Raw genomic sequence first — 20,567 nt, forward strand, 5'->3', positions numbered from 1 at the left:
CTAAAATATCTAAATTAGATGGATAAAGCTCATCATACAACATCTTTTCTGCCTTCCATTAAAATGTGTTTGCCTTCTTTTGTTTTCTTATGCCACAGAAAGGATCCCTACCTGAGAAAGACCAGTCATTTTTAAGGACAGGCTGGAGGTAATTAATTCAGAAAGCTGCATACTGCTCAGAAGGGACTACCTCTCTACCTAGGTAGACTCTATTTATTCACCTCCAGGCCCAAACATTAATTCAACTGTCACCATTGTGAACCAACTCTCTTTAAACATTATTTCTCTAAGCAGGAAAATAGGGTATTTCATTGGACAAAACTAAAAAACAAAGCAGAAAATTAAAGATTACAGTCCTATTATAAAGAACCAAATTCCTTTTAATCATTATATGCACATAAAATTTTTGTGTATGTGTTTGTGTGTGTGTGTGTGTGTGTGTGTGTGTGTGTGTGTGTGTGTGTGTATTTGTGTTTATGTATTTTTCATGTGTTCTGAGAACATATATATTTGTCACTTAACTCAGTGTTATGAATAATTTTCTACCTTTTCCCTGGCCACACCTTCCTTTTCCTCAGGTCTCAGCTTAAATATAAATATCCCTTTAGAATGGCGTAGGGCAGGGATCCTGGGGCCTGAACACAGGGCTTCTGCACACCTAGGCAAGAGACCTAGAGCTCTCCCTCACACTATAGCCATAGCCTGTTTTACTTACTATTTGGAGACAAGGCTCACTAAATGGCTCAGGTTGCCATTGAACTCACTTTGAGCCCAGGCAGGCCTTGGCCTTGCAGTCTTCACGACTCAGTATGTGGGTCACAGGTCTTCTCAACCAGGCTCTGAATACTTCCCTTAAGAGTCTTGTCATGTGTTCTCCTGGTAGGTTAGGTTTTTCCTGTAGTACTCATCATCGTTTAAAAAATAATCATTGAAGTTTAAGTTTAGATTTGCATTTCTTGGCTGGGTAGCTTCATAGAGCTGTTTTGTCTTGATTGCCTTAGTTCTGGATTAGATATAGACTTTGTAACTTACATCATCACAGTGGTAAGAGTTTGGGTTCTGAAATAAGGCAAAATCACTGAGCAGTACAAATCCATTTTGGTGCCACTACACAGTAGCAGTCTTTCACTTTATTTTAGTATTTGAAACAGTCTTGCTATGTAGCCCAGGCTGCCTCAAACTCAAGCTCTTCCTGCCTCAGCTCCTCAGTGTTAGGAATATAAGCAGGTGCCATGCTACCTGCTTGCCTTCTTTTACATTTCTGTTTTTAAGTTGAGACTGGAGGTGGTGGAGTAGCTCCCGAAGCTTATATAACTTCCCCAGGGTTTGACACGTGAGGTCCACTGTTGTGGGGTGTGTATTCAGGTGTGAAGTGGAACCATTTTTTTCTGCTATAACTTAAAATATCTTGAGCCTTTCCCACAGTTTGAGACTTAAACAGAGGTATGGTATTCATTTAATGCTATTTCACATTTTTAATTGCGTGTACTGTGCATCTACAGTATGTGTGTAAGCATACCTGCCAATGCTGCCATGTATTGCAGTGACAAGATCTGAGAGTAGATTGCAAGATTTTCTTATTCTGTGAACATTGCATAGTGTATGTACACTGACTTGGGTGGTGGCTGTCAGTCATCCCACGTGACTTCTTGATGTAGTTAAGAGGTGGTGCTGTCTGAGTTGTGCTGTGTACTGTTCTGCAGTAAGCTTATAATGAGTGGCATTAAGATAATAATAAAGTGCGATGTATATATAATCTAGTTCCAGTATGTAACTATGTTGTACTGTTATACAATTGGAAGTATAGTAGGTATGTTTGAATCAGCATCACCACACACACTAGGAACTGTGACATTCTGACAGCTATGTCATTAGACAAGAGGAGCTTTTAAAGATTTATTTATTTATTTATTATGTATATAGAAGAGGGCACCAGATCTCATTACAGATGGTTGTGAGCCACCATGTGGTTGCTGGGAATTGAACTCAGGACCTTTGGAAGAACCTCTGAGCCATCTCTCCAGCCCCAAGAGGAGCTTTTAAAGCCCATTTAATCATTTCTACTTTAGAGATGAGATCTTGCTATGTTGTTCAGACTGACCTCAGTCTCCAGGCCCCAAGTAGTTCCGCCTCTACTTCCCAAGTAGCTGGGATAAAGACATGTGATATATATAGCATACAACTCTCCCTTAATTTAATTCAACCACTACAATGTATTCAGTCAACTGAAATGTTTCACTGAGCATTAGTGTAGGATGTAGTACCTATACATTATATATGTTAAGACTGATGTGTAAACTAAGGCATGGATATAAAGGAAAGACTCAAAACGCTATCCTCTCAATTTGTGTTGGTGACTGCAGATCATTTTTACTCCTTTTCTGTGTCCCACGACTACTGTTTTGAGCTGGTATATGCCTTTAATCCCAAAGGAGGCTGACACACAAGGGTTATGAGTTTGAGATCAGCCTGGGCTATAAAGAGGCCCTATCTCTAAAAGAAGAAATAAAGAAACAGAACAAACAGGAGTGATATTTAGAGGTGAATGGGGGCCTGCTGATTTCCCTGCAGCTTATTCCTGATGTCTTTGCTGCATCATTTTAGAAAAACAAAACATGAAAACATGACATTTAAAGCTTCAACTTTTGACAAAGATGTTTTCTTACTATATATATAGTTAGTTTTAAATATTTGGGATTAAAGATTTGAGCAACTGTGATTAAAAAGAATTAAATGTGATAATCCATTGTTTCCATGTGTGCAGAAGTTTAAAAGGAAATTTACAGTATTCTAGATGTGATTATGGAACTTTAGTAGTTTATTAAATACTAATCCAGCAAAAAGTTAAGAAGGAAAGATTTAAAAGAGAAATATTGAGGCCTTGTCTGGCAAGAAGTCAAGAGAGATAGCCAACACCTCTCCATCTTTTGTTCCTGCTTTTTTATGGCACTGGGGGTTGAACCTAAATCCCCAACTAAGTTAGCTGGGCTGGCCTTGAACTTGTTCTGTAGCTCAGGCAGGTTTTAAACTTGTGACCGTCCTGCCTCAGCCTCCTACATAGTTGGGACTATAGGCCTTCCCACCAGGCCCAGCACCTTTCCCTCTTATTTGTACATAGAATCACTTAGATTGTTGAAATACAGATTCCTCATGCTGGCATCTTGTTGTAAAAGAAAGTTGTTAGGTATTGATGCATTCAGTGAGCGGCCTGGTGGCATTCTGATGACTAGTTCTGGGCCAGGTGTGAACAAGTGTAGTTGTACACACTTACAGGAGGTCTGCATGAGGGGACGCAGTCAAAGAAGGGAATAGCCGTGCCTAGAAAAGTCTGAATTTTCAACTTTAGGAAGGTAGGTGTGGATGGGGCAAAGGTTTTGCTTTTCCGAGGCACAGTTTAGTTTTCACTAATTCCAGGCTCATACTCTGAGGCACACTGCTATTGAGGAGACATTGTATAAATGTATAAAATATTTCTTTCGGTGCTTCCACACTTGCAGGCCACTAAGGCAGGTGCAGCATCTATGATTCACTACACGGCTCTGATACTGGCCCGCTTGGTGCTACTTACTCTGTGTGGATGGGTGCTTTGCTGGACCCTGGTTAATCTCTTCCGAAGCCATTCAGTCCTCAATCTCCTCTTCCTTGGCTATCCGTGAGTATTGCAGTTTTATTTTATCAGCAGATCTTTAGACATTATTTGAGTTATTGCAAGTTATGGAGAGGAAGATGAGCTTCTTCATATATAAAGTAGGAATTTAGAAAATTGGAAAGCAGCCGGGCGGTGGTGGCGCACGCCTTTAATCCCAGCACTCAGGAGGCAGAGGCAGGCAGATCTTTGTGAGTTCGAGGCCAGCCTGGGCTACCAAGTGAGTTCCAGGGAAAAGGTGCAAAGCTACACAGAGAAACCCTGTCTCGAAAAACCAAAAAAAAAAAAAAAAAAAGAAAAAGAGAAGAAAAAGAAAAAATAAAAAAATTGGAAAGCTAGTAGATATGTTCACTATACAATTTGTTTTCTAAACTAGTGTAGTTGGGGAAGCAAGTATGAGCCAAGAGCATTCTGGGGAAACCAAGATACGTGTCTATCCTCCCAGTGGAGAATATTTCAGTTAGTGCTGATTGCCTAGTAAAGTTCTCTAGTTTAAGAGGAATACGATCATCAAGATGGCTAGCAGACTTCTTAATTTAAGTTAATAGAGAAGCTTACTGCAAAGCATGGTAACTCATGGCTTTAATCTCAGTACTTGGAAGGCAAAGGCTGGTGAATCTCTGAGTTCAAGACCAGCTACATGATGAGACATTGCTTACCTCCACTTCCCAATCTTATTTATTCTCCACATCCCACACAATAGTAATTAACATATAATTTAAACAAATCTTAAGTTTAAATATATATTTACCTTTTTATGTTTTGAAATTTGTATAATCTACCTTTTATATAAGCATCAATGAAAAAGATAGGAAAAACTTAAAATACTGAGTATGGGAACAACCACTTCTTTTCCATTTATTCAGAAGTTTTGTTTTTAAACCCACCTTCACTTCTTCCCTTCAGTTTTCAGTGGATTCTTAGTAAAGTAGTCCAAGTCTGACAGCTGTGGCTCTTAACCACGTCTTGAATCTGGCCGTTCCCAGCACTGGAAAGGTGGAGGCAGGAGGATCAGTTCAGGGTCATCCTGGCTGCATGGTTTGAGACCAGAAGTTGAAGCGTTTAATTGTGTTTTTGCTCTCTTCTTTAACATCCTTCTTTGAGGGCTGGAGAGACGGCTCAGTGATTAAGAGCGCTGGCTACTCTTCCAGAGGGCCTGTTTCAGTTCGCAGAACCTACTGGCGGTTCATAACCTTCCTTAGGCAATCTGACACCCTTTGCTGACTCCAGGGTACCAGATACTCAGGTGGTTCACATACATACATGCAGGCAAATACACATACACCCTTAAAAGTTTTAATTAATCCTTTAATTTACAGAGCCCTCTCTGGTCTGATGTTCTCCTCTGCTTCCTCTCAGCTTACCCTAAATCACAGGACTTTAGCACATGCTATCCTACCACGATCTATATTTATTGCATGTATGTGGAGGTTAGCTGGGAATCAGGGCTCTCCTGATCTATCTACCTGGGTTCATCCACAAACTTGGGATTAACTGGCCACCAGAATGCTAACCTCTGTTCCCTGTGTCTCATCCTCTAATAGGCTAGCTTGGGCATGAGTACATGAGTTTGGCAGAGTATCAAGAGAAAGAGTCTGTACAGCTCATTTCAGCTTTCTGATTGTACTGTGTTGGCCCAAACAAGCCATGTTGTGAGCTTAGTATGTGATAGGGGTTGATCGCCTCACCTACCAATGAAGCCGTACAGTCACATAGGAAGTGTGGTATTCAAGGATGGCTGGAGAATTGGGGTACCCATCACACTCTGTTATACACAGCCTCTTACTGTCACTTCTAGATGTTCAGCTTGCGTTTCAACAGTTTTTTTTGTTTGTTTGTTTTAGTTTAGTTTTTGAGACAGGGTTTCTTTGTGTAGCTCTGGCTGTCCTGGAACTCACTCTGTAGGCCAGGCTGGCCTCAAACTCAGTGATCCTCCTGCTTCTGCCTCCCGAGTGCTGGGATTAAAGGCGTGCGCTATCACTGCCTGGTGTGTCTCAGCAATACTGAATTTAATGAAACTTGTGGTATCATAGTTTTGTATACAGAGATTTGTTTTGTTTTGTTTTTTGGTTTTTCGAGTCGGGGTTTCTCTGTGTATTTTTGGTGCCTGTCCTGGATCTTGTTCTGTAGACCAGGATGACCTCGAACTCAGAGATCCACCTGGCTTTGCCTCCCGAGTGCTGGGGTTAAAGGCATGAGCAGCCGCCGCCCAGCTGAGATTTTAATTAGTTTTTGTTTGAGACAGTCTTACTGTGTGGCCTGGAATGTACTGCGTAGCTGAGGTTGGCCTTAGACTTTTGTCAATATACGTGTTTGCTGGTCCCAAATGCATAAGTGATTTTCTCCTTGATATTTGTGCCTCCTTGACTCCGTCCCATCCCACCCTCTCAAGGGCATGTTCGCAGTGGACCCTGGAGCTACCACAAACCACTCGCAATTAGTCAGCAGCTCGTCCTTTTTCCCTCCATAGAAAGTCATGAACAAGTATCATTTGTTAGTTTTGTTATTAAAATGAAATAAATGACATACTTTCCTACTGGAATTTTTTTTTATATCTGAATTAATGTCAGTGAATTGACCATTTTATTTATAATATCTATTCATATTATGGAAGTTACCAAATGAAGACTTGGGGTTATTTAAAATCCTTAAGGAGTCAATAGTTAGAGTAAATCTAAGTTAATCACATAGATGATTGGGAGGTGTACACAGCCCATGGTAGATTTGTGCTAAACATTAAACATAAAGCATTAGCATTAAACCCTGAGTTTTATCCCTATGGTCAAAAGAGAAGTTATCAAATTTCTTAAAAAATTCAGTTCTTTTTTTTTTTTTTAAATCTCTGCAATTCTTTATTAAAAAATACTGCTATACACATAGAGACTGAGAACAAGGCGAAAGATGAGCAACAAAGACTGGGATTGTGACGTTACAACTTAACATACTGGTGCTTTTTAGGGACAATGTTGATCTCCAAATGACAGAACCAAGGTCAAAGTGAAGTTCAAGGGCGCACTCAAAGGCATCTGCAGAGAAGTAAATACCAACAGGTTTAGAAGGGGCACAGACAACTGAAATGAGAGACACTATATGATTTCCAGGTTGTCCTTTCCATGCTGTGTCTTTCCTAACAGGAAGTTATGGGGAGTTCACATCCTTAATTCAACACTCTCAGATAGTCAATTCTTCCTGTGGACTAAATATTAACTTTCAGACAACCTCCTAAATGGGTTTACATTGTGGAAAAGAGGGCTCCCTTAAAAAAAAACAAAAAAAAAACAAAAAAAGAAAACAAAAAAATTAAAAATAAAAACCCTCCCCTCAAAAAACACCGAAGCAGAACTCAAGAGTTCTTTTGAACCATTCCCAATAAAAATGAAATGAAAAATAAATATAAAACAAAGCTAAAAAAATATGTATTACCTGACACCAACTGTTTTCTGGCTGGCAATATTTACTCATGAAAACGTTCAGCTGACTCCCTTAACTACCCAAACCAAGCCCTGAGGTTACTAGGGGCTGAAGCAAACTGGCATTTCCGATGCAGACATTGGGTTTGTGATTTTTGTTTTGTTTTGTTTTGTTTTTCGAGACAGGGTTTCTCTGTAGCTTTGCGCCTTTCCTGGATCTCTGTAGACCAGGCTGGCCTCGAACTTACAGAGATCTGCCTGCCTCTGCCTCCTGAGTGCTGGGATTACAGATGTGCGCCACCACCGCCCGGCTAAAATTCAATTCTTTAACCAAGTATTGTGTGTAGAAATTTATTGTACTTGTTACTTTTTGGTTCATTTATCAAATATTTTCTGAGAGACTTTCATTTCATCAACTATTTTAGGCACCAAGAATAAATACATCAGTGAATTAATGAGACTTAAATTGCTTTGTAGAGTTTAAGTTGGTAATGAGGAAAGTAATCCAAGAAAGTATTACCATCCCCAAATAATAAATCTATTAAATACATAAGGAGCAGTAAAGTCTATGGAGAAAATAACAAGGAAATGAGTCAGGCAGTTGTATGGAATAATTGAGTATCATGGGACTTTACTTGGTTTTGTTATGGACTGTTCCTGCCTTGATAAGGTACTTGACAGTCCAGCTCCTTTACCTGTATGACTGTGTACACAGCCCTCTCTGAACCATGCATCTAGCAATGTTGACCCCCATTTGCAATCAGCTTTATATCCATCTCTCTCTGAGCGGTATGTAGAATAGGTTTCTTCTCCCCTAACAACTATCAGATTTAGGCAGTTTCTTTTCAAATATATTCCCAACGAAGAATGCAAAAACTGTTTCAGGCCTGAACTGGTTTGGGGTGGAATAGCAGTAAGTCAAACTGTCCTGAAGTGAATTTGAGGGGGAAATTGTCTCTTTGCCATATTATGCAAATGCATAATTTAGAGTACATAATTAAAATCAGATGTATTATGGGAAGGGACATGCACAGTAGCAAAATGATTATATGACCCTAATCTTATCAACCAAAAGAGAGAACCATCCTCATTACAGTTCTGAGTAACTAATGTCATCCTCCTGAACCCCAGAAAAGAAGCCCTGAACAGTAATCTGAGCCTTGGGTATCTGTGAGCCTTTATTTCAGTTCTTTGAATAAGAGTCTGGGAACCTTGCAACACACAGCTCAGACCCTGACCCCTGGTAGTGACTGTAGAAAATTTGCATTCTGAAAACTGTGCACTCCATAAAAATGATTGTTTCTAGGCGTTTGTATGTTGTCATTGGGCCTTTTATGTACTATCCTATTCTGCAGTGCATACATACTGCTTTTGTAAAAAAAAAAAAAAAAAAAACAAAACCTCAAATCCCTCGAGGTTACATTCTCTCAGGTAGAACATGACACAGTTACATGATGTGTGAGAGTCTCATTTTCGTATTCCCTTTGTGTTACAGGTTTGGGGTTTATGTTCCTCTCTGCTGTTTCCACCAAGATAGTAGAGCCCATCTTCTTCTCACAGACTATGTGGTTCAGCACCCGGCGGTAGAAGAAGGTGCTTCGAATGTGGGCAGTTTGGCCAAATCCAAAGATTTCCTCTCCTTATTGCTGGAGTCTCTAAAAGAACAGTTTAATAATACCGCGCCCATCCCCACCCACAGCTGCCCCCTATCTCCCGATCTCATTCGCAATGAGGTAGAATGTTTGAAAGCAGATTTCAACCACAGAATCAAGGAAGTTCTCTTCAACTCCCTCTTCAGTGCCTACTACGTTGCATTTCTCCCGCTGTGTTTTGTGAAGGTAAGCGGGTGTCCTGCTCTCCCTACTCCCTGGATTTGTGTGTCAAAGACATAAACTGGGTATTTCTTGTTTAATTCCCCTTTTCTCTGTCTCCCCTTTGGCAGCCTGGATGGTGGAGTTCGGCTGCATCTGGAGTGCACTAATACCGCTTCTGGTTGGCGGATAGGTATTTTCATATATGTGATGCACCCCATGGTAGCTCCCCCTTTCTTTATTCCTGCCTTCCCTCCCCCCTTTTAAAAAAAGTTTTTTTAAAGTTTCTGGGAAAAATAAAGATTGAACTTACAATAGATTCATTACATAACAGCTTAAGAGAACCAAGATTTCAATGAAATTTAGCCTGCTCTGGTTGATATTAACAGGGTCATCTTGAATTTAACCTAACCTCTGTCTAAACTCAATTTATTTCAGTAGAAAAGATAAATGGTCTGGATATGACATGGGGCCAAAAGCTTTGGGGAAGTTGTAGTGTCTTCCTCTCGCCCATTCAGAAGCACATCTGCAGCTGGACTGGCCCTTCAGAAGCACTCAGTTCTTCCAGAAGGAAACACATAGAACATAATTCCTCTCCCTCCCTGCCCTGACTCGCACAGCCAGAAAGTCAGGTTGATTTTGGAGGCCTTGCTCCTGAAGTTTCTGCACGGACAGCAGGACAACCAGTGCATGTTGACTCAGAGTGGCATTTGTCCGCAGGGCGCATGTCCACACACACCCTCCCTGCCTCCGTTCACTGCCAGCGCATGGATCGTCTCTCTTATGATCTCTTCCAGAGTACCCAGTATTACGACATGCGCTGGTCATGTGAGCACCTCATTATGGTGTGGATCAATGCTTTTGTCATGCTCACCACACAGCTGCTGCCATCCAAGTACTGTGATTTGCTACATAAATCAGCTGCTCACCTGGGCAAGTGGCAGAAGTTGGAACATGGGTTCTACAGCAATGCTCCACAGCACATGTGAGTAGGTTAGAGGGTAACCATGTAACATGTCTCTTCAGGTTTATATGCTTTGTGTGTCATTCTCGCTCTTGGCTTTAAACGTTGTTTGGTTTTTATTTACATGTATGCTTGTCATCATACTAAAAAGAATACAGGACATTAACTCATTTCCACCACCATCACCAACTCCTTCTCAGATGGATCCACAGTTCAGCTGCCCAGGCACTCTAGAGTGCATTATACTCTGGATTTTTCTCTCAAGCTTTACCCTTTGCCCTAATCCAGATATATTCGGGGATCTGTGTGTGTGTACATATATAGTTACGTGTACATATAATGTATTTTAAACTACTTGTAAAACTTAAGGTTTGTCTTCTCATCCTCATTGCCACAGCCATGTAGCTAGAATTTGCTGCTTTTGTATTTTCTAATAAGTCCAGATCTGGACCAATAATTTTCCTTGCCTATAATTCTTCCTTTTTCCTTCCTAATCTTTTACTGTGTTGTTTCCTTGCTTCTCCTGTACATAAATGAAAACTGCCCCTGGCTCTGGTTGTGTACCTTTATCAGTTATTTCTTTGCATGCTTCAAAATGCTTAACTCCCACTGCTTTCATTCTGTCAGTTCTGAGCCCACTGTCATACCTGTCTCTCAGGCCTGGGCCGTCTTCAGATATGGACCTCTTCACCTTCCCCCTCCTATTATTTAAATATTTCACACATTTCATCTGCCAGTTTTCCCTCACTAAATGGGACAGATTGAGGTAACCTTCCCTTCCCCTCTGCCCCTCAGAGTTCTCCCTTCAATTATCTGCCTTGATGTCTGATACAGATTAGCACAGGCCTTCAAGCCCAGGAACTGAAAGAGATTGGGCCAGGCTGCAAAGAAACCTGAATGTGGGCAAAGGACAGATTTCAATAACAGTTGAAAGTACAATCCACAGTCCTAGTACTGTACATCTTCAGGCTACTGGTGGCACGTGGCCATGAGGTGTATCATCACCTTAATGCTGGTAAGTGTGAGCAAGGCCGGTGGAACGTGTTCTGAACTGGGAAAGCTTCAGGGTGCTAGAGTAATTTTTATTGTTAACATATCTAAACTGCTGTCCCAGTTCTTATCCTAGGAGACTAACCTTTCCAAAATCAGGAAGTGATGAATTAACTTAGATTTAAATGAAAAGAATAAGTTTAATTTGAAGATTTCCATCCTTCTGCAACTCCATTACATTGATGCTGGAAAGAAAGAAGCCTTTCCTTCCCTAATTTCTTTTCCTTAGAGAAACCTCTGTAGAAATGAACCAAGCAAGCGGTAAAGAGGGAATCTGTGTGTTAGTGCTTGTGTGTGTGTGTTCTACTGTATAGCTTCTCACGTCTGTGTGATAAGCAAACCGACCCTAGAGAGGTGTGGTTCCGCAGCAATGTCTCCTAGTAGGCGGTGCTGTTAATTTCCCTTTTGCTTTTGTTGTCCTCGGCTTTCACTTCCTGTTTGTGTGCTCTTACTGCTCCCTTGGGGTCCAGATGACACTTCACCTCTTATACTTGGTTTTCTGGCCTGCTCATTCTCCCACACCTCTTAAGTCCTTTAGCACCGAGTTAACTATATCACTTGGTAGTTTCTGTCTACTGGGTAACAATGAAGTTATCATAACAGATCCTTTCTAACTCCTAAGAGCTTGGCTATAGAATTGCTATATGTATGTTCAGAATTCAGGCAGATGAAGCCTTGAATGCTTAATCTGATCTTCCATAGAAATTTAGCTGGCCTTTCAAAACACTGTCTTCCTAGTTCTCAGTATTCTAACAGTGCATTTCTTTCTCCCATAGTTGGTCAGAAAACACAATATGGCCCCAAGGGGTGTTGGTGCGGCACAGCAGATGTTTATATAGAGCCATGGGACCTTACAACGTGGCAGTGCCTTCAGATGTATCCCATGCCCGCTTTTATGCAAGTACCACTTACTTATTTTTCAAGCATAAACTTAAAAAGTGTTAGGAGGCCACTCTGTGTAAGCACCCAGCACGGAATGTAATACACTATAGGAAGTTAATACATGCTGATTATTGCTATTACTGTGATATTGGCCCTTGATCTTGAGAAATGTCTTTGGAAAGGCAGCTTGAAGTCCACATACCGTTGCTCAAAACAAGTAGACAATTATGTGATTTCCTTTTTGACCTGACAGTTTAATTTGGTAATAGTTTGGTTTAGGGGTGTCCTTCAGATATGTTGTATCTGAGCCTGGCATGGTGGCATATTACTGTAATCCAGCACTTGGGAGGTAGAGGCAGAATGGTTAAGAGCTCAAGGTCAGTCTTGCCTATATTGACCCTGTCCAAAAACAAACAAACAAACGAGATCTGTGCATTAAACCTAAAGCACTATTTAATACAGCAACAGTGGGGTGTTTTTTGAAGTGTTTACCTTGAGTTTGAAAGAAAAAAAAGTTAAAATTTAAAAGAGGAAAAAGCAGTAGGCACATATTAAATCCTCCTGTCACATTTGAATTTATGTCTTGAGTTGTGTTCTTTTTTTTTTTTTTGAGACAGGGTTTCTCTGTGTAGCTTTGTGTCTGTCCTGGAACTCACTCGGTAGCCCAGGCTGGCCTCGAATTCACAGAGATCTGCCTGGCTCTGCCTCCTAAGTGCTGGGATAAAAGGCGTGCGCCACCACCACCTGGCGAGTTGTGTTCTAATTGAAGTGTTTTCTAGCTGTTTTTGGCTCTAGGAGTCAGAAGTCTCTGACTTCTAAAGAAAGGGCAGCTACTTCTAAAGTGGGCAGGGAAAGGTATATGCAGAGGTGTGCATTACATTGCTTTTGCATTCTGTAATAAAATGGAGGGTATATTATTTAAAGGTATTTTCTCTTTCTCCCTCCCAATTCCTTATGAGAGTACATGACTTTCTGGTTATGGAGGCCTTTGACCTCTGGGAACCAACATCAGGGCAAGATGCCTGGAAATACAAGTGGAAGGGAAGAGCATGGGGAGAGTGAAAGGGCCTTGAAAAGGAGACAGTAGCTTTTCCTCTATTCATGGGAATGAATTGCTGGTTTTGCATGACCAAATAGGTAAATCACTACTTCTCAAAAGTGATCCCAGGGCTACCTATATATATCATTATCTGTCCTATTTGTAACAGTGATGAGGCCCCTTTTCTAGACTTCTGAATCAGAATCCCTGAGGGAGCCCAGGAATTGAGAACATTTTTGTACTTGAAGTGATAACACAGATTGAAGTGTGAGAGCATTCAGATTCATTTAAACCTGCCTGTCTCCTGGCAGGCAGCTCACACCAGTAACCCTAGCCCTTGGGGAAGTAGAGGCAGGAGGATCAAGAGTTTCACAGCCAGCTTTTGGCTACAGAGTAAAAAACCCAGTAAGTCAAACGTAATAAACAAAACTTGTCCATTAACAGTAGCTTTATTCTATGACTTGAGGAGTTTCTAGGTTACTAGTACAGTTAACTACACTTTGCCGTAGAATCTGAAATGACTTTTCTTAATCTTTGTAGAACATTAATTCTGAGCCAGTTTCATACATGGTATTGCTGAATATCTTAATAAAATTCAAGTTAAAGATTTTCTGCCCCTGAAGACTGCCCTGAGGAGCTAAGTGTCCTTGAGAGCAGCCGAGGCAATTTACCTTCATTCTCGAATTTAAGCCCCTGGGATGGAAATTCCATCCAGATGAGTTGTTTTTAGATGACAGCAGTATAGACCATCTGTTTTCCTTTGAGCATAGGACTGACTGTATGGTTACATGTTAAGTTGCAGTCTGTATCTCTCTATCCAGAGTACCCTTTTATTAATAAGCTAGGATTTAGCCCCTTAGAGTGAAAAATTTGATGAGGGAAAATTAGAAGCCCCATTTTTAGTCTGGCTCTGATGCTTGCACATTTCCCATTTTTCCTGTTGGCATGCCTTTTTGTACCTGATTTTTCAGTATCTGGGGAAAGGAAAACGTGCTCATCAGAAGTGTATGGGGTAGAGGATTCAGTCAGGAAGCAGAGTTGGCAAGTGGTGGAGGGAAAACAACAACACTGTGGGAGCCTGGTGAGGCGGCACAGCCCTGTGATCTGCACTGGAGGCTGAGGCGGAGGAGGGGTGCTGGTGTCAGCCCGCTCCTCGGGCTACATAGTAGGCCCTTCGCCAAACAGAGTTAAAGGAGCTGCTGTACTGATAGTTCATCGTGTAAGACTTCTCTTCTCAGACTTGTCCAGTGCTGGTATTTGTGTCTTACATTAGGTCCTAAGCTAAGAAAGATTAACAATACATTTTTGAATAGTTATCTTACAACTACATCGCAGCTTTAACTTTTGAGTCTGTGTTCCAAAGCCTAAAATATTTCCACGTGGTTCTTTTACAAATCTAGTCTTAGATAAATATACTTTGGAATGTCTTAGATAAAATAACACCTATGATACCATGTTAGAAAAATCATATTGGGCATAATCATTTTTTGCATTTTAGAGGCTTTGCAATAAAATTTATTTCATTGTTCATGAACAAAAAGGAGAAAGATTTTTAGATCTCTGTAGTAAGAAATAGTTTGACACTGAATTTGCAGATCTACTTGGTATAGGGTATGTGATCTTATAACTATGAAATTGTTTTAGGAAAGCGAATTCAGTAATTTTACTTTCTCCATGATATAACATTTTGTTTCTTAATTTTCTTACAGTTCCTGTTTCATCGCCCGTTAAGGCTGTTGAACCTGCTTATCCTCATTGAGGGCAGTGTTGTCTTCTACCAACTCTATTCCTTGCTGCGGTCGGAGAAGTGGAACCACACGCTCTCCATGGCGCTCATCCTTTTCTGCAACTACTATGTCTTATTTAAGCTCCTCCGGGACAGAATAGTCTTAGGCAGGGCGTACTCCTACCCCCTCAACAGTTACGAACTCAAGGCAAATTAAGCTGCCTCTCAACAGGAGGGAGAACTCAGATAAAAATATTTTCATACGATCTATTTTTTTCTTGCGATTTTTATAAATATTTAAGATATTTTATATTTTGTATACTATTATGTTTTGAAAGTTGGGAAGGGCAAGGGATATTAAATGTATCCATAAACAAGGTGATGTTATCTTTCATGTGTTAGTATATTTGAATATTATACATGAGAGGTCACCCCTTCAGTAAAAGAGTGACTTGTTTGTCTGGCTCTGGAGTAGCATTCACTTAGGAACATGTCTTGCATCTTGACATGGTGTCTTTGGTGTCTTTTTTGTTCTCTTTAGTTCCTCCTCTGGCCATATTACTGCTGTAGAAAAGAGAGATGGATGAGTTACCTGCCAGCACCAGTGCCCTTGAATTTAGCATGCTAATGGTGCTGGGGTAACTACAGCAAAGTGAGTTCAAATCTTGGGTCGGGTGCTCTTCGTTGCCTACTGGGAGGAGACGGTTCTAAACTGGTGTCTTGGCTGATCTGTTCTTGTGATACTTTCAGTTAATCTCACCTGGTGTTCTGGGAGCTGCTGTCACTTTGCCTGTTCTTTCATAACTTTTGCTTCCAAAGATTTTCCTTTTACTCTTAGTTACATGTAATAGTGCTTTTCATAGACAGGAAGTGTGTAGTGCATCCACATTCATGAAGGAGAAGATGTGTAGGGAGAGGATGAGAATAAATGGAGTATAAATGGGAGAATGGGCAAGCCCTCAGCAAGACAGCCTTAGGTGCACTCTGGCTGCTACGTCTTTACAGTAGCGTTGTGTTTGGAGTCATAAGGGGAGGAGAAGGATGAGAAGTTGTTGCTTTGTCCTCAGAGTCTGACTTATATCCAAACTTTGTACTTTAAATTTCATACTCAAAGGCTGGAGATCCAGCTTGGTGTTAATGTGCTTGTTTTACATGCACGAGGCTTGAGTTTGTTCTCCAGCCCTCAAAAGTAAGTAAATTAATTTCATACTTCAGAACCTTTATATTTGTGAGCATTAACCCTTTAGGTCACCACTACCCATGTTCTTGGGAGTCGATGTACTTACAGCTTCTTGTTTTAGACCAAAAATAGACCGTCCTACTTTCTGGGCTGGGCCTAACTGCTCAACTGTGAAGCTTTGGATGATACAAATGTATGAAGCTTATGAAGCCAAAAGAGTAATCTTATAGTTCCAAAGCTTAACTCTCCAAACAGTTCTTGAGGAAGAGTTCTCAAAAGGTTTTTAGCAAAGGAAGCACAGTCTAGGAATAGGTGTGTGCATAGCTGCCCACCTTCATGTTGCAGCTAACCATGGCTTTCTTAGTTTGATGTGGATAGTCCTCATAAAATTTGAATATTTGACAACCAGTCTTTACCATTCAACAAATGTATGTTATCCACCAGGTGCTGTGTAGGCATTGGAGCTTAACAGTAAGAAATGTAAGAGAGCAAAGGTATGGTGGCGCACACCTTTAATCCCAGCACTCGGGAGGCAGAGACAGGCAGATCTCTGTGAGTTCGAGGCCTACCTGGTCTACAAAGTGAGTTCCAGGAAAGGCGAAAAGCTACACAGAGAAACCCTGTCTCAAAAAACCAAAAAAAAAAAAGAAAGAAAGAAATGCAAGAGCTCACCCTGAAGAGAAGTGGTAAGCCGTTCAGTCAGCAAGGCACATGTTCTGGCAGTAGTGAGTGCAATAGAGAGAAAAGTCAGGATAAGGAAACAGGTCGAGGAAGTGGTGCCCATGAAAGGCATCTTTAAAGAGTAAAATAGGACTTTGATTTAGGAAGCCAGAAGGATGACTGAAATGGCTCACCACCACTAACTGTTAGAGGTATCTTTGAGGAATACTTTTGTTGTCTTTTTCTTTCCCTTTAGAAAAGGTCTTGCTTTCAAAGCCCTCCTGTGTCAGTCTCTGGAATGATAGATTACAGGTGTGTATCACCATGGTTAGCTGAGGAGACAATTGTCCAACCGTCCATCCGTCCATCCATCCATCCATCTATCTATGTTTTTCGAGACAGGTTTCTCTGTGTAGCCCTATCTTGGAACTCACTCTGTAGACCAGGCTGGCCTCAGACTCAGAGATCCATTTGCCTCTGCCTCCTGAGTGCTGGGACTAAAGGCGTGTGCTGCCATGCCTGGTCAAAATGATTTTATTTTTAAAGGCAGAATCTTGTGAAGTAGCCCAGGCTGGTCTTGAGCGTATGCTGCTCTTAGCTTAGCTTCCTTCCACAGTAGTGGTATCCATTACTATATTCAGTTTAGGAAATGATTTTTTTAAAGATTATTTTTATAATTTTTAAATTTATTTTATTTTTATGTGCAGTGGTGTTTTGCCTGCATGTGTGTCTGTGTAAGGGTGTCAGATCTTGGAGTTACATAGTTGTGAGTTCCCATGTGAATGCTGGGAATTGAACTAGGATCCTCTGGAAGAGCAACCAGTGCTTTTAACTGCTGAGCCATCTCTTTAGTCCCTAAAAAGAATTTTTAAAAATTATTTTAAATTCTGTGTCTGTGTGCATGAATGCAGGTGCTTGTGGAGGCCAGAAGCATTTGATTTGCTGGAGGTAGAGTTACTTGCCAATTGTTTTTGAGCTGTGTGATATGGGTGCTTGGAACTGAACTCAGGTCCTTTGGAAGAGCAATAAGTTCTCTTAATTGCTGAGCTATCTTCTCCAGACCTTTAAAACTATTTTGTGATCTGGGCTGTGAATAGCACATGCCTTTAATCCCAGCACTTGAGAGGCAGAGGCAAGTGGATCTCTATGAGTTCCAGGACAGCCTGATCTACAAGGTGAGTTCCAGGACAGCCAGGGCTGTTATACAGAGAGACCCCCCATCTCAGGAAAAAACAAAATTTTGTGTATGTGTGTGTGTACAAGTGAATGTGTCTTTTTAAGGTAGAGAACAGCTTTTGGGAGCTCTCTCCCAACTTGACATGGATTTGTGGATTGCAGTCAGGTGTCAAGCTTGTGTGGTAAGTGCCTTCACCCAGGGAACCATCTTGCAGCTCTAGGAAAGGATTTTTTAGCAAAGGTCAGACACAGCAAGAGAAAGCTATAAGTACTTTAGCCACAGAGAAGGAAACAGCTGGCAGTCTGCCAGAGTTGGATGTCTCTATCCTCTGTGTGGGACTAGGGAATGAACACAGGTTGTCAGGCTTTCTAGCAAGTGCCTTTATCCATTAAGCCAGCCAGCCAGCCCAAGAACTTCATTTTATAGCAGCAAGAGAATTGACTTTACAAGGAATCAGCTTGTACATTCGAGGAAGACGAACAGAAAAGCACAAAGTCAGTGTGTTAGCTTTCCTGCTATTTAAAGTGGTTTAGCCTAAATGTAATTGTGAGGAATGGAAGGCAGGGGAGCTGCCATGTTGCTGTGCTTTCCTTAGGACCTTGAAGTTTTGCTTCTCTCTCTCTCTCTTTTTTTTTTTTCAAGATTCATTTATTATGTATACACTGTTCTGTCTGCATACCAGAAGAGGGCACCAGATCTCATTACAGATAGCTGTGAGCTGCCATGTGGGTGCTGGGAATTGAACTCAGGACCTCTGGAAGAGCAGCCAGTGCCCTTAACTGCTGAGCCATCCCTCCAGCCCAGTTTTGCTTTTCTTGGCTAACAGTTTAGCGAGGTCTGGTGGCACATGCCTGTAACCTCAGCGCTTGGAAACGTGTTGGAGGAGGACTTTGAGTGAGGTCAGCTTAGGATACATAGTAAGACCCTTTGTCTCAGCAGCAACAGCAGCAGAAGGTCCCAAGTTGGTTCTTGTGCACACAAATAGCCCAGATAATTAAGAGAAGATAGACAGGTCTTTTTAAAAATAATTTTATGTGTATGAGTGTTTTGTTTGTATGTATGTCTGTGTAATGTGTTATCTAATACCTGTGGACACTAGAGCAGGGCATTGAAGATAACCTAGGGACTGAGTTATAGAGACTTGTGAGCACCCATGTGGGTGCTGGGAATCAAACAGGTCCTCCGGAAGAGCAGCCAGTGCTCGTAATCACTGAGCCATCTCTCCAGCCCCTAGACTGGTCTTCTAACTGTGACTCTGCCTCTTTGAGAGCTGAGTTGGCTGAATTGTGAAGCTCTGGCACAAGAAAAGGAGACAGATGCCAGGCAGTATGAATGAGGGGCATAATAAAGTCATGTGTGGTGTCTACCTGCCATGCTGGTACTCAGGAGTCTGAGGCAGAAGGATTGCACATTGGTTAATGGTGCTGTTAGAATAGTGATGGGCCAGGCATTGGTAATCTTGCATAAATGGAATAAAGTAGCAAGAACAGAAAGAGTGTTCTGGAGAGGAAGGCCAGGAATTTAGGATAATACATTGTGGAGTATGAAATAATCTTATGTGTAACCCTAGAAGCACATGGTTGAAGTCATTAGAGAGCAAGATGGTTCAGTGGTAAAGTATTTGCCATCAGGCCTGACAACTGAGTTCATTTCCTGAAATCTACATGAAGAGAACCAACACCTGCAAGTTGCCCTCTGACCTCCACATGTGCACTTTGGCACTCAACACTCCCACACACATACACACACTAGATAAATTTTAAGTGGGTAAAAATAAAGAGCTGTAAACATAGGCCTGATGATACAAGCCCGTAATCTCTGAAACTTAGGAACTGGAGGCAGGAGGGTGAAAATCCAAGGCCTGGTTGACTAGAGAGTGAATCAAGGCAAGTCTAAAAAACACCCTGTCAATCAAAAGTGAGAAGGGTACAGGACTTGGTGAAAGGACAGTGGTAAAGGCACTTGCTACCAACGCTGACACCTGTTTGGGTTCCTGGACCTTGTGCTGGAAAGAAAGAACTGACTTCTGAAAGTTGTCTTCTGGTCTCCACTTACGCCTCAACCCCATTATGCTCACACACATATTATGCTCATACACATATGATAAATGTCATTTTAAGAAATGGATTGCAGGGCTAGGGAGGTGACTCAGCAGTTAAAAGCATGTGTTGCCTGGCATGTATAGGGCCTTAGTGTAGTACCAAGTAAGAAAATAAAAATAACCATGCAATTATTGCATGGGTATTGGGAGATTTTCCGAGAACAGTAACATTCTTCCAGGTGCTGGTGGGATACACGGTAGTAGACCTGGTGCCAAATCTAGGATATTTGGTACATTGACTGCATCATACCTAAAAAACAGTAAAAGTTACAATAGCTGGGACCGTACGTTTTGATGGTGAGGGGTTTTGTGTGAGACAGGAAGGAGCAATGGTGCAGGAACAGGAGTGAGAAGCTGGGGAGGTCATCTTCTAGCCTTTGTAAAAGTCTGGTGGAGTAGAAGTATCCTTGTGAAGTTTTATGAAAGTCCAGGAAGTGAACAGTTCAGAGAAGGGACTAGTCAATGCATGTTCCGCTCACACCCCAATTCCCACCCTTTTTTGTGTGATGATAAATGCTAGCATAGCGAATGTTGGCTTTACCCTTCCTAGGATGACCACTCAGTCCTCAGGGTGAGGTCTGGCTCAGTGGGCAAAGCACTTGTGCAGTTTCAGATCCTCAGCATGCACATAAAAGCTGCATAGGAGTGGTGAGTCAAATCTCTAATCCCAGGCTTTCCTTGGCAGGGGAGGTAGGGTATTCCAAGGGCTAGCCAATTTGCTAGACTAGCCTAATGAGCAAGCTCAAAGCTTGGTGAGAGATCCTACCTTAGTGAATAAAATGGAGAGTAATTGATGTGACATCTTATATCAATCTCTGGCCTCCACACACTCATGCAAACATGCGTAAGTGTACAAATCACAGCGTCTACCCCTAAAACAAGTCCTTGACCTGAGCCTGCACCTACACACTAAGCTCCTAG

At 41.5% G+C, this 20,567-nt stretch overlaps 1 protein-coding gene across 1 annotated transcript in view; it reads left to right on the plus strand.

The window, feature by feature from the left end:
- Positions 1–15,034, plus strand: part of Tmem39a (transmembrane protein 39A) — a 30,402-nt gene extending 15,368 nt beyond the window's left edge. Inside the window, exons 5-9 of the mRNA XM_036203904.1 lie at positions 3,498–3,652; positions 8,552–8,894; positions 9,665–9,852; positions 11,658–11,778; positions 14,512–15,034. Of these exons, the coding sequence (XP_036059797.1) occupies positions 3,498–3,652; positions 8,552–8,894; positions 9,665–9,852; positions 11,658–11,778; positions 14,512–14,745 (1,041 nt within the window). The 3' untranslated portion in view covers positions 14,746–15,034. The remainder of the gene's footprint in view (positions 1–3,497; positions 3,653–8,551; positions 8,895–9,664; positions 9,853–11,657; positions 11,779–14,511) is intronic.
- Positions 15,035–20,567: the final 5,533 nt, after the last annotated feature.

The sequence above is a fragment of the Onychomys torridus genome, chromosome 12 (assembly GCF_903995425.1).
Source record: "Onychomys torridus chromosome 12, mOncTor1.1, whole genome shotgun sequence".
Lineage (NCBI taxonomy): Eukaryota > Metazoa > Chordata > Mammalia > Rodentia > Cricetidae > Onychomys > Onychomys torridus.